At 34.2% G+C, this 13,027-nt stretch overlaps 1 protein-coding gene across 1 annotated transcript; it reads left to right on the forward strand.

Annotated features, from left to right (window-relative positions):
• Positions 1–443: 443 nt before the first annotated feature.
• LOC149197424 (B3 domain-containing protein At2g33720-like) lies at positions 444–869 on the forward strand. The gene has a single exon (XM_089408684.1). It carries the CDS (start codon positions 444–446, stop codon positions 867–869), a length of 426 nt encoding a protein of 141 aa, XP_089264810.1.
• Positions 870–13,027: the final 12,158 nt, after the last annotated feature.

Genomic DNA, 13,027 nt, shown 5'->3' on the forward strand with positions numbered 1-13,027 from the left:
GCGTTTGTCGGAAGACTTTGCATGAGTGGGTCAGTAGTAGATTGGGAACTCGACTTTAAAGTATGGTTGATTTAAAGTTTTTTATTAGTTATAGTAATAAAAGTAGAGTAAAATTGTAATTTTTATTATTTGAACTATATTTTTAAATATATAAATAAATTTTGAAAATTCGGGAAATTTAAATTTTACTTATTAAAAAATTTGTTCAAAATAAAATTTCTTAAAAATAAGAAATAAATTTTAGTTAAAATTTACTAAAAAAATCTGAAAAATGTCATTTGTCCTATAAATTAGACTACCCGGATGCTCTTTGCCTATAGCCTCTATAATTTAGGATTGAGAGAGACAATCCTTTACCTTTATCAGAGGCAGCTGTGTAGATTTTGTGCACCAAACGTTGATATCAGAGGCAGCTCTGTAGAGTTTGTGCACCAAACGTTGATATGGATTCTAGTGAGATGCTAGCATGCCAAACGTTGATATCATGGACGACAGGTTTTTCAAAAGCTTTGACTGCCAGTGACGCAAATAGGAGGTTCAGCCGCTTAATTATTCCAACTCATTCAGCCCAGATATGTCTGGAATTCTTCACTTCATTGCAAAAGCGAGATATGGCTGAAGGCAACGGATGCAGGATTTCGATAGTTGATATGGATGGTGATGCCAATGGAAATATTGGAAGGCCAAGAATTGAACTGACGTTCAGGCGATGGACAAGCAGCGGATCTTTTGTGTTGATAGAGGGTTGGACGGATTACGTGGCAAGAAAGCATTTGAGAGCAGGGGATGTTGTCATACTCTGGTGGGATTCTGCGCATTCTACGTTTTGCATAGCTTCCCAGAGAACACAGGCCGAAGCTGTTGCATGATACAGCCAGCTGTTCCGTCAGCAAACTGATCTCCCAGGGTTTTTCTTTTTTATCCAAAATGTGAATTTAAGTATTGCATGACTTAAATTTAACGACCAGCGATTGCAGGACTCTTTAAATTTAACTTTTGCATGACCAGCGAATTAACTCTGGTTTTATTGCTGCAATTTTTAATATTGGTTATAAAAGGAGTTGTTTTTAATATAGTTTTTTTTGGACTTTTTTGATGCTTCAAATTTTAACTGAAATCTTAATTTGCGTCAGTTAAGTTGTTTATCCAATTTTTAAACAATTCCCCATGTCTGGATTCCATGAGCCATGTCGTTGCATCTCACCCACGATCTATGGCCTCCATTTAATGATGTATGTCGGATTCAATGGCATTTCTATGATTACAAGCGAAATCCATGTGGAATTTGATGATATTCAGGTGGCAAAACTTAGCCGTGCGTATTTATTTTTTTCCCTTCTTTTAGTTTTATATTAAGCAAAATACTCATATAAAGTTGGGATATAAGCGAGCCCCACGGGGCAAAGTAGATTTTATTAACTATTATAAATGGACGAAGAAAAAAAGGAAATGTCTTTTTTAAGAATTGTTTGGATGGTTAAAAATGGTTGAAATTTTGATTAAATTTTTTTTAAAAAGTTTTACATTAATAATGTTTGAATTATGTTTTTGGTGCTGAAAATGGATTTAGCACTACGTAATTTAACAATAATTTAGATTTTATGAAACTCTAATGGAAATTTTCATAATTTTAAACAAAAACAATTTAATTAAACTACCTAGAAACAAGTGGTTAACAAATATTAGATTTGAATTTGAATCTAATTCAAAGTTGACTTGTGTGTATGACTTTGAATCTAATTCAAGGAAGACTGCACCATGTCTGCTTAACTTGTGTGAATGACTTTGAATCAAATTTAAATTTGACTTATTTCTATGAATATGGGCAGTCGTGGATGATATTATATATGCATGAGGTATGATGTATTATTATAGTTATACGTGCGTTTATTTAGGAAAACAAGTTTTTTTTAAGTGGAATGCATTTGTAGACATGATTTGTATTGTTAAGACACTCTTAAGTGTTAAGTTGTTGGTTTAATTTCCCCCCTTACCATGTGAAATTGAATATTAACACTGTTGAAAATTTTATTATGACATCATGAGCACAATGTCGCAAATTAAAGAATTATATATGAAAGGTTATCAACTTGAAATCAAATTGTTTTTAAACAAGTTTTTTTTCTTGTCTGATTCTCCCTTCATGTGGATCATATTGCAATGTTCTCCTACAATGCTTTGATCTCATTTTGGTTATAAGTCCATTGATAGACACGTAATGTTGGTGTTTAATAATATATGTTGTGTTAAAAGTAGCACACTTGCCTTGCCTTAATTTATAATGGTTATGAGCCTCATATACAATAGTAACAAAGAAGTGTATTCTTGCTCATCTGAGATGTATATATGTTGAGAGTTGAGAGAACATTAATTCATAATGGTTATGATCCTCATATAAAGCAATAACAAAGAAGTATATTCTTGCTAACTTGCGATGTATATATGTTGCAAGTTGAGAGAACAATAGCACCCAACAATAAAATACAAATAGAGTTTACAAATAGAGAATGAATACCACACTATTAGAAATACAACTATCTCCATCCATGCTGAGGAAGCCATCACTCGTGGTTAACCTGTATTAGATTTGAATTAAAATCTAATTCAAAGTAGACTGCACCTGTCTCTGGTTGACTTGTGTGGAGGATAAGGTATGATGTGTTATTAGTAATTGCCCCAAAATGTGTAAAAAGAGACTAATAAAATTGTTCGTTCAAATAAATTTGTTGAATTAGAAGAATTATAGTTTGATTTGAAATAAAAATTGTTGTATTATATTTAGGTTTTTTAGATTTACATATATTCCCAGGAATGGAAATCATTTACCTAAGTTTTATGGTTTCATCATTATTTAATAGTAAGCCAAAAAACATAATCCATGACCCAAAAATAAAAATAAAAAATAAATTAAATATTTTTAATAGTCAACCAAAAAAATCTAACCCATAACCTATTTTTTTAAATCCAAATTAAATATTTTCGAAGATCTTTTTTTTTAAATCCAAATTAAATACTTTTGAAAGATCTTTTCCACAAATCAAAGAGTGCTTTTTAGTGGAGTTGGGATATGAATAGAAGTAATAAACATTTTTTTGAATTTGTTTTTCTAAATATTAATTAAAAATAATTTTATTATTATTATTATTTTGGTAAGTATGGTGATGAAACCAATTTAAAATTGCTATTTGAAATAATTAAATTTATTTTATTTTTTAAATTCACAAGTTTATATTTAAAATAAGAAAATAATATAATTTTAAATGTTATAGTTTAATTGTTACATGTTTTTGGAGGTTTTTGTTTTTCATATTTTCTGATCAAATTTGCTTAAAATTCACCAAGAATTTGTTAGAATTATAAGCTTAATCTATAAACTCTACACAATTCTAATATCTAAATTTTTCAAAGTACATAACCCATTGAAATATTTAAAAATAGATTTTAAATTACAAAATAACTAATTTAACAAAAAATCATTTGTTGGATTCCAACCAAAATCTCCTTAACATGGGATCGTTAGACATCCACTTTAAACATTATTTCCAAAAACACTTCAGTTAGTTTACCTATTAGACTCTTTGGAGAGTTTTTTTGGGTGCATTTTTGGATCAAAATTGCCCAAAATCAAGATGAAATCACAAGTGTGAGTTGTGAACTCCTTAAAATTGAGTTCCCTTTCAACTTACTGAATTCATATATGCAATCAAAAACTCACCACAAAATTGAAGATCTGACCCAAAAAAAAAATTGCTACCAAAATCTCTAAAAAAATTAATAGTTAGACAATACAGAATTAATTACTTCATATGCCCTTGTTTAATTAATAATCCTTTATCATCTTAATAGTTATACTATTTTTACACTATATTGGTGTTAATTAGAGGTCCTTCAACAAACAAAATCATTGAAAAGTAAAAAAAACAAAAAAACAAAAAGTATGAAAAGTTTTACAAAAGCCTAAATCTGAGTCACTTGAAATAGAGATCCAACTGCTTTTATGGATTGAAGAATCAAATATCAAGAGAGGAAATTCTATCCAAAGAAAAGATAATCGTAAAATAATGTGTCTTTTCTCCTAAATTTGAGAAACAAATACTATATATAAAGAAACTTTTTATCTGTGTTTTTTTCAAATTATCCTCTTATTATTGGTAATCTTTCCTTCCACCATTAAAATATTATGCCTCAATGACCATATTGAACACTTGTGAATCCTCTCATTTCCCTAAAAACTTTTGCACTTGTTTCTATTGTTGTTCTTCCACGGTTGTTCACCAATTTATTAACTATGTAAGAACTACTCAACACAACCTTCCAAAAAATCATCTCTTCTGTCCAGTTCCCTCACCACCTTTTGCTTCTTAGGTTAATAGATAGTGATTTGTTGTCCATCATAAATCCGGGTTATCATAAAATTATGTTGTTGTCCATCCTGCTTCCACTTAAATCTCATTTGCTATTTTTTTCTATGGTCGGATATTCCTCATCTACTTGTAAATAATTACAATAAAATCTTATTATTTTAGTTACTATTGGAAATGTATGTTTGAAATTGTCTTACCAAATTTGAGTGAAAAAACATTTTCTCTATAAATTAAATTGTGTATATATAGAATATTTCAATTTAGGTTATAAAAAAATATTTCACCATACACATTAAAAGAGTTCATAATAAAAATTTATTATATAAATTTTCAATGTATATATATATATATATATATATGGAAATAAACTTGAATATACAATTAGTAAATTTCTTTCCTTTTTTTCTATAGAATTTAAAAACTGAAAATTCCCAAACCAAACTATTTTATAATTATACTTTCCATTCAAAACTTACAACATAGTATACACATCTTATGGAAATGTAATTGAATGATTAGGCATTGGGTTCCTTTGCCTGGTCTATAAGAAGAGCATCAACAGGGCCCTTTCCATGAAAATCTTGGCTTTTATAGCTAGTTACATACTCCCCAACTTTAATAGCCTTGTACAGGCTAGGATGGGCTTCATTGATCAATTCTCTGGCAGCAAATGTTAACACATCAGAATGTGCCATAAAAAGCATGATGATTGGCATTTGACTCGGATTTGTATTGCCCACTACCCAGTGTTCAACACACTTGTATTTCCCATTGCTTACTATCTACCATTAGATAATCCTTCTACCATTTTAGAACACTGTACTATGCAAAGGTTTAACCGATGTAACTATTCTAAGAATAGTTTCCGGAGTTTAGTAGTTAGTTGGTATTAGGAGCAAAATTCATATTTATTCTTTCTTTTTATGGGATTTCCCTTTGTATCTCTTTAACTAACTATTGTGTGGATTTTTACTCTGTATCTGTTCAACTAAATGTTGTGGTTGGATTCTTTCATAATCAGAATTTGTGTTCAGACACTTAATGGCCCAGTTGTTTACTGTTTATCTTTTCCCAAAATAAAATTGACTTGCTCTCTAGCATTCCCGACAAATCGTATACAAGTTAATCTTCTAAATTGTAACCTTACTTAAAAATTCCAAAGTGAAATCCCTTCCCCATTTGCATGGAGGCAATTGTTGCCCCTTTTACTCAACAACCATCACTTTGGAAAAATAGTAATCGAGCTACATGAGACCTTTGTGTTAGGCTCTAAAATATGCAATCATATAAGAGAATGATGAGATGTGAAACAATTTTAATGAATTCAGATATAAAACACAAGTAAAATATGATCAAGGGAGTATATTGCATGAATTGCATTAAAAAAAAAGAGGCTTGCACATACACTCAATTTCTCTATCAGAGAAAGAATGAATGAATTTTGCTTCGATTCAACAAATTTTGCTACATCTATACACGCTAACTTCTATGTTTTACTTTTCTTGTATGATGACCTGTAACTTAGACTCGAATTCCAATCCCTATAATAAGAACACCTCGGTAAATAGCCTGGATCTGTGAGGTTGGCTAAGTAAACTTCGAAAGTGACACCAGCCTAAGATGCTCATACCATAATAATGCAGCCTCGGTCACATATAACCACATTATGCAAATAAAATTGCATGTCATATACATTGTGTATATGTCCCAGGAATTTCTAATATTCCATACTTAGTAAAATCTTCACAAATCAAGGTTGAGAACTCCTTAATTAACTCTATGCAGAAACATTCATTTAACTCTCCCACAGGTTACAACTTTGGGTTACTTTCCATCTCTGGCACTTATCAACCATACCCTAGTCTTTACACTTTGGTTAAAACCCAAAATTAACCCATAATACATTAGTCTGCTTATTTATATTATAATTCCTGTATAATAGAAATATCTCATATGTCACACTTAAACCTTACCTTTCCGCCATTCCACGAACCTTTGCACACACATCAATTCTCTCTTTAGCGTGTTAAATATTTGTCGTCGATCTCGTTCCTAGATCTAATGGTTATCGTGTCACTCAATCATCAACTAACCGGACAATCTATACCATTGATCTACTCCGCCCAATCCAATGGCTGTCGCGTCACCCTATTGCCAACAAGCTTGGTTGATCTCCATTGTTGATCAATCCCGCTTGATCCAACAATTATCACACAATTTCGCATAGATATTTTCACGACTGATATCAAGTTGAGAGCATGCAATAAAAGTCGTTTTCTCTCTCCATCGTTTTTCTACGTGTCAACCGCTAAAGGTAATCGTGTGAAATTTTGAAAGACCACTTGCCACCTTTAGGGCACGTGAAAAACTACTTCCCATCTTTGGAAACCATCCACGTGCATAAATCAAACCCTTTAAGAAACTCGGCTTAATAAATGGTTAGCACTTAATCTTCGCCATTCATCTTCTTGGCTTTATTTGCGCAATATAATCTTAACCATCTATATCCCTCATTCTCATCCATTGATCTAATGGATCCAACGGTTCTTGTGCACCATTACATTATTTTGGTTCTTATTATGTAATCACATGTTCGGCCTTCTTCCTATGTATTTGGCTTCACCTTAAAATCTTCACTTGTTCTAATCTCTACCTCTGCTTGCACCTTTACGTTTCCTTGATAAATCCTACGGTTTTAGGAAACCTTGTAGTCATACCTCTGTTGCAACATTAAAGGCTTTCTCCAATATTGTTTTTGTGTAAAACCGTAACACTTCTCTCTGCACCTCTTCTACGGTTCTGCACACCTGCAACCTATGTTATGTAGAATTACTCAATGTCACACACAATCTATAATTCAATTACCAATACATATAAGGCAGACTCAGAATCGAGTTATCTATGTTAATAACAAGCATTTACACAGTGAATTCCTTCTCGGCCTGATCTTCTATATCAATGATCTTTTCTTCCTGTTTGTAGGCTTACAGTCGAACCTGTCTAACATCTGAACTAACTAACTGACTGACTCCTGACTTAACTTTGTGCCCTTTTGGCTTACATTTATACAAAAAGGTTCTGTTTAACCAATTCTGGTTCAGATCCTTAATCTGTTTAACTAAATCTTGAATATCCTCTAAGTCCACTTTTAACTCCACTTAATTCCTAAGAATCCTCTCTAGTTCCTCGAATCATGAAACCACTTTCTAGTCTAATACTTACAATTGATTTCCAACTCTCTCATCATCACTCACGTTCTCCTACATTCCAGAGAATTTACAAATATCCTCACAATATATAATTAATTCCTATTCTAATCACTCAAAACATTAATGATTACATACATAAGAATCCAACTTCCTTGAAAACACAAGAAACCCTACTAAGTTAACTAGAACATAATGAAATTGCTGAGCTGTATGCTCCTACATCAGATTCCCAATATTAAAATAATCATGATTTCCTGATCATGTGCTTTCGACCTTTGTCTTCCTAGATCCCATACTTTGTTTTGTAATTTGTCTTTGGTTGTTGTTGTTCTCAAGGTTTCTACACTTTATGTTGCTTTTCTCCACTGGCTATGCTTTCACAGTCTGTTGTTGTCTTTCTCTTTCTACTGCTCCTTAGCCTTCTTACTATTGTTTTCTTCTGACACTCCTTCATCATCAATCTTATTGTTCTTTCAATCTCTATGTCCAATTTATCTTTTGATTGATAATTACTTTGCCATTTGTTGTTGTACTCTGTCCACTCATCTTCAAACTTCTATTTACTATCTTCTCCTTGAAGTTGTTGGTTTTTTACTACCACCCTTTCATCGTTACCCTCTTGTGACTTTCCAAACAACCTTTGTTCAATATCTGTAAATTTACTTTAAAAAAGTAAATTCTCCTCCAATTTTCTTTTGTACTTCATTCCTCTCAATACATCACTATGTTGTTCATTGATTCCAACATATTTTCTTTCCTCTTCTTTGACAACCCTTAGTAATTGTCCTTCACTTCCTTGATAGATTCTGGCAATCAATTTAACTTCTTCAAGCTCGGTAGCTTCATACTTTTCTTTTTCCTCATCAGCATGTCCGACCTGGAAAATTCTAGTCTTCTTCAGTTCTAAAACTAACTCTTGAACTTGAATCATGTATGTCTCATCTTCATAAAATCCTGTAATCATAAAACAATTATCAAAATTAAAAATATAAGGCCTCATTACCTTTTCCTTCTCTAGCAACATCTCAGTATGCTGCTATGAGTTTTCTTCCAATTCCTTTATCAAGACATCAGTATGTTGATTTAGACTCTCCTTCATATCATCTGTTTCAATGATATCTCTCGGCTCTGGTTCACAATTATAAACTCCTTCTTCTATAATGCTAATTTTATAAACTTTTATTACCATCCCTTTTTCCTAATGATTGTCATTCATGACAAGTTCTTTGTCTTCCTTCTTCAGCAATTTATCTTGAGTATACATCCTCTACTTTTCCAACTCCCTTCTTTGAAAGTCTAATTTTCGATATAACTCAATAATTTCAATTGGAGTAGAATTTGGAACATTTACACAATTTTCCATACCTTCATTTGTTATTGACCAATCATTGTATGTCCTTTCTCCCTTTGTTAAATATTTTTGCATGGTATTCTTCTTTATTCACATCTTTCACTAGATGTCCTTCTTCTTTCTTCAGTTTTGTGATTGTCTTTCCTTTATCTTGAGACAAATCTACCTCCCCTTCTTCTTCAATACACTTTTCCTTTCCGTCTCTTTGTAAGCCTTGTTCAAGAGCTATCCTTGCCTCATCATCTACATTAATATTCTCCTTCATTTGTTCTTCATCAATAACATTAATCAAATTAATTAGATTACCTCTCCGAGACAATATTCCTTCGTTCTTCATCAGAATTAGATCCTGATCTTCCATCTCTATGGCAACTTTAAATGATTGTCTTCTCTCATTAACTCATCCATAGACCCTTTCTGTTGTAACCAGTCAAATTCTTTCTCTTCTGAGAAATTTTCTTTGTCACATTTTACTTCAATATCTTCATCCATTTTGAGGACATCTTTAAAAGGTTACTTTTCTCCTACAATACCTGCAATCATACACAAACTATCAGTTTTTAAAACATAATACCTTGTGGTCTCACTTGATGCTTCAGTCATCATATCTCCTTGTTGTCTTGAATTCTCACAATAATTCATAAGATCTTCCATAGATCTCTAGTCTTCATCTCCACCAAGAATTTCATCATGTTCTATTTCACAAATGGAAACTTCCATTTCCAACTCAGCTTCTTTGATTTCTTCCACCAGCCACTTCACTTGCCTCTGTTGTAGCCTTCTCTATAACTTAGACCACTTCACTGCCTTTTTCCTCAAGACCCAACCTTGTCTTTGGTTTTCCTCTAGTATCATCCTTAATACATTGAGTTGTTCTTTTAACTTTGCAATCTCCTTGTCACGCTCCTCTTGACTCATTCTCTTTCCATTTTCCTTGGCATCCTCCTTCTTCACTTTTCTTCTGTTGTGGTCTTCCTCAGAACCTCTATTACCTCTGTTATGACTATCAGTAGTCATCTTCTTCTCTATCTTCATGAGTTCCTCACTCACTTACTATGAGCTGCATTAAAGCCTCTGCAACAACAAGTCCTCCCTACTGCCACTTACCTCACCAAGCTTTCCTTTGTACTTGGTCTTTTGGCAAGCACTTGGTTCTCTATTCTCTCGAACCTCTTTGAGAACTTCTCTCTGCTCCTTCTAGGCTTCAACTCATCTGCACCTTTTAAGATCACAACTGTCCTCTTATATTTTCATCACAATGAAATACTAGTGTTACAGGGAAAAGTGTCTACACAGAACTGCTTATCCCACTAAGGTGTGGTAGCTACCTTAGAAACAAACAAAGTAAAGCTACTTTCATTTTTCCTTTATGAAATATAGATGAGAGAAGAACAAAGAAGACCAACCTCTGTCTTGCGTTTATCTCCTAGTCCGATTCCTCTCTCTCTTGATAGTCCTTCCTTACTTGCTCCCTTGTACGCCCAGCTTCACAAAGTACCTGTAGGATCAAAGTAGCATAACACTATACAACAATATGGATCTATAATCATAAACAATCTAGGATCAGATGTAAATTGACCATACAAATGCATAAAACATAAATGACACAAGAGTATGGAGGAAAAACTTGAATAGCTTTTATTGATAATCAAGAAAGAGCCAAGGGAGTTACAACCAGTTGTTCTGACCCAGCATCATCCTCTCAGCAAGTAAGCCCTTCTTCACCTCATACAAAGCTTAGATCACCCAACACTATGATGTTGTCTCAAGAAACCAACAGCAATTCCTTACAAGATGCAAAATTCCAGCCCCTGGATCTCTGGGATGAGGGATCCTTATATAGATATCTATAAGGGAGATGAGTCAGCTTGTGATTTGATTAGTGTCTTCCCTCTGATAGTTCTTTCTTCCACTTGGAGATTTATGATCTCTTACTCATCCTTGGTCGAATTCAGAGAGGCAAGTGTCACAGGAGAAGTTTCTCGAAGATTCCATGCCTCTCCACTTCGCGGATTGATACTGCCATTTGTCACTTCTCACCCATCGCACCCCATAGAAGGGCTTTTTGAAATGCAACACACCCATAGAGTGTACTTAGGTGAGATGCAATGCACTTTGCCTATGGAGCAACTGAAATGATCCTGTTTTGACCAGTTCTGAGCAGTTTTTCATGGAGAACTTCTGGGAGAAGCTGTAATTAGTTGACCTTGTTCCTTTAGTGGTTAGAACAACACTTTTAGGGACTTAGGAGCCCTTAGTTTATGGACATTTTATGCTTGGGGTTGAGGTGCCCAAAAATTTCTATAACAGTTGCCCCCTAAAGCATGAGGTCGTTAATCTTTTGATGTCGGGTGAAATGCTTTATTATGAGGATCTGAAGTTCTTTCAAGCTGTGTGGAGACGTGTAATAAGATACAATACAATACATTATCTTCATAATATTTTCATGATCTAGCTGATGCGGGCATTCCCATCCTCAACTTTATAAATTCATTTTCATGTACATAGGACAGACAATCGTCTGAGTGTAGACTGATGATTCTGGTAGAGCCATCATCCCTTTGATTGGATGATTATCTGTGCAGCAATGATGTACATTTGATGTCTTTATTTCCCTGAATATATATCGTAGCCTGAATGGATGAAACTAGATCCGGGGTCTTCAATCTCATTCGATCTTCACTCGAAGTACAAGTCTATCCATGTGAGAGATGTTCTGGAGTCGAACATGGAAAGACATCGCCTGATTACCAGCCAATGATGTAAGCTGTTAACAGGCGTGAGACGAATCACCGATAATGATAATGACCCTCAAGGTACTGCAGTACAATTCACGTGGTTTGAATAAAGGACTTGGCGTTGAACACCACGTAAAATCTTTCAGTCGAAGGCCATTGATGTAAACCTGTCGCCGGAAGTGAGAAACTTGCCATTGAGGCATGCAAGCTTCAAAGTACTGAACGGGGTGTTCCTAGATCGACTTCTTGGATAATGAGCTGATGTCGACAAGAAGCGATCTGTCACAGGAGGGCCTTAATGAATCCCACATCAATGACATGGAACAGAGCAAATGATTTTAATGGAGGTGAAAATGATCTGATGACATAAGGTTCAGGGTGGCGGTCATGAAAGAATGTAGTGTAAATGTATTGTAGCGGGTGAGACACAGCTGAATTCTCTGAATGACTTCGCTTGAACATATCAGCGACACTGATGTGATGGATTGGTAGCATTAACCCCAAATGTGGATGGTGTGATGGGACCATGGTGATGTGACTGGTGAATGAAATAGCCCAACCCGACTTGGATGCAGAGTGAAAGTGTCATGTTCAAGAGTGACTTGCTACCAACAAAGTTTCTTCAAGTTTACTTCCCAATTTTTCCCCAGTCATTGCTGACCAGTACCTCTTTGTTTTTTTCAAGCTTGAGGAGGATAACATATGTGTGTTCTATAATTTTCCCTTCGGGCAAACCCATCGCTATGTTTTAACGAGCCTAGCGATAGTGAAACTCGTTCTTGTCTGTTATGGACAAGTTTGTCGCTATTAAGTTTTAACGAGTTTAACAACAAAGATAACTCGGTCCTTTTCAATTTTAGAGAGTCTGAAAAGGGATGTAAAGGAAACTCCAAAATTCCTTTTTCGTCATCTAATCCCTTAAGTTTGAAAAAGTATAAGACAATACAGAAGGGATGAATTTTTGATACTTTTAACGAGCCGAACAAAACAAGCGCTCGATCTTTTTGTGTAATAATCCCTTAGGTCTAGAAAGATTAAAATCTAAAGGAGGGATAGCGCTTTCGGTCCCTTAAACGAGCTGGAGAGGCCAATGGCTCGACAATCTTTTCATATTTTACGAGTCAGTTGAAAAGAGCTTAAAGGAGACTCGTCTTTTGAGGAACGAGTGATAAAATTGGGTAGCAGCTGATTCCAGGTAAGGTTTGGAATTTTCCAATCACGGCAGTGTCACAAGGATGGCTAGTGGGATCACTCTTCGCAGCTGTTCCTCAAAATGGGTAAACAATCAAATGGAGGTGAATGATCGGCCAATACAGAGTGGAGGTGATAATGAGAACACGACCAAGGATTTAAAGGCTGAAGTAC

This window comes from Pinus tabuliformis, chromosome 2_2 (assembly GCF_031772625.1).
Source record: "Pinus tabuliformis cultivar Carrire ecotype Pingquan chromosome 2_2, CPIR1, whole genome shotgun sequence".
Taxonomy (NCBI): domain Eukaryota; kingdom Viridiplantae; phylum Streptophyta; class Pinopsida; order Pinales; family Pinaceae; genus Pinus; species Pinus tabuliformis.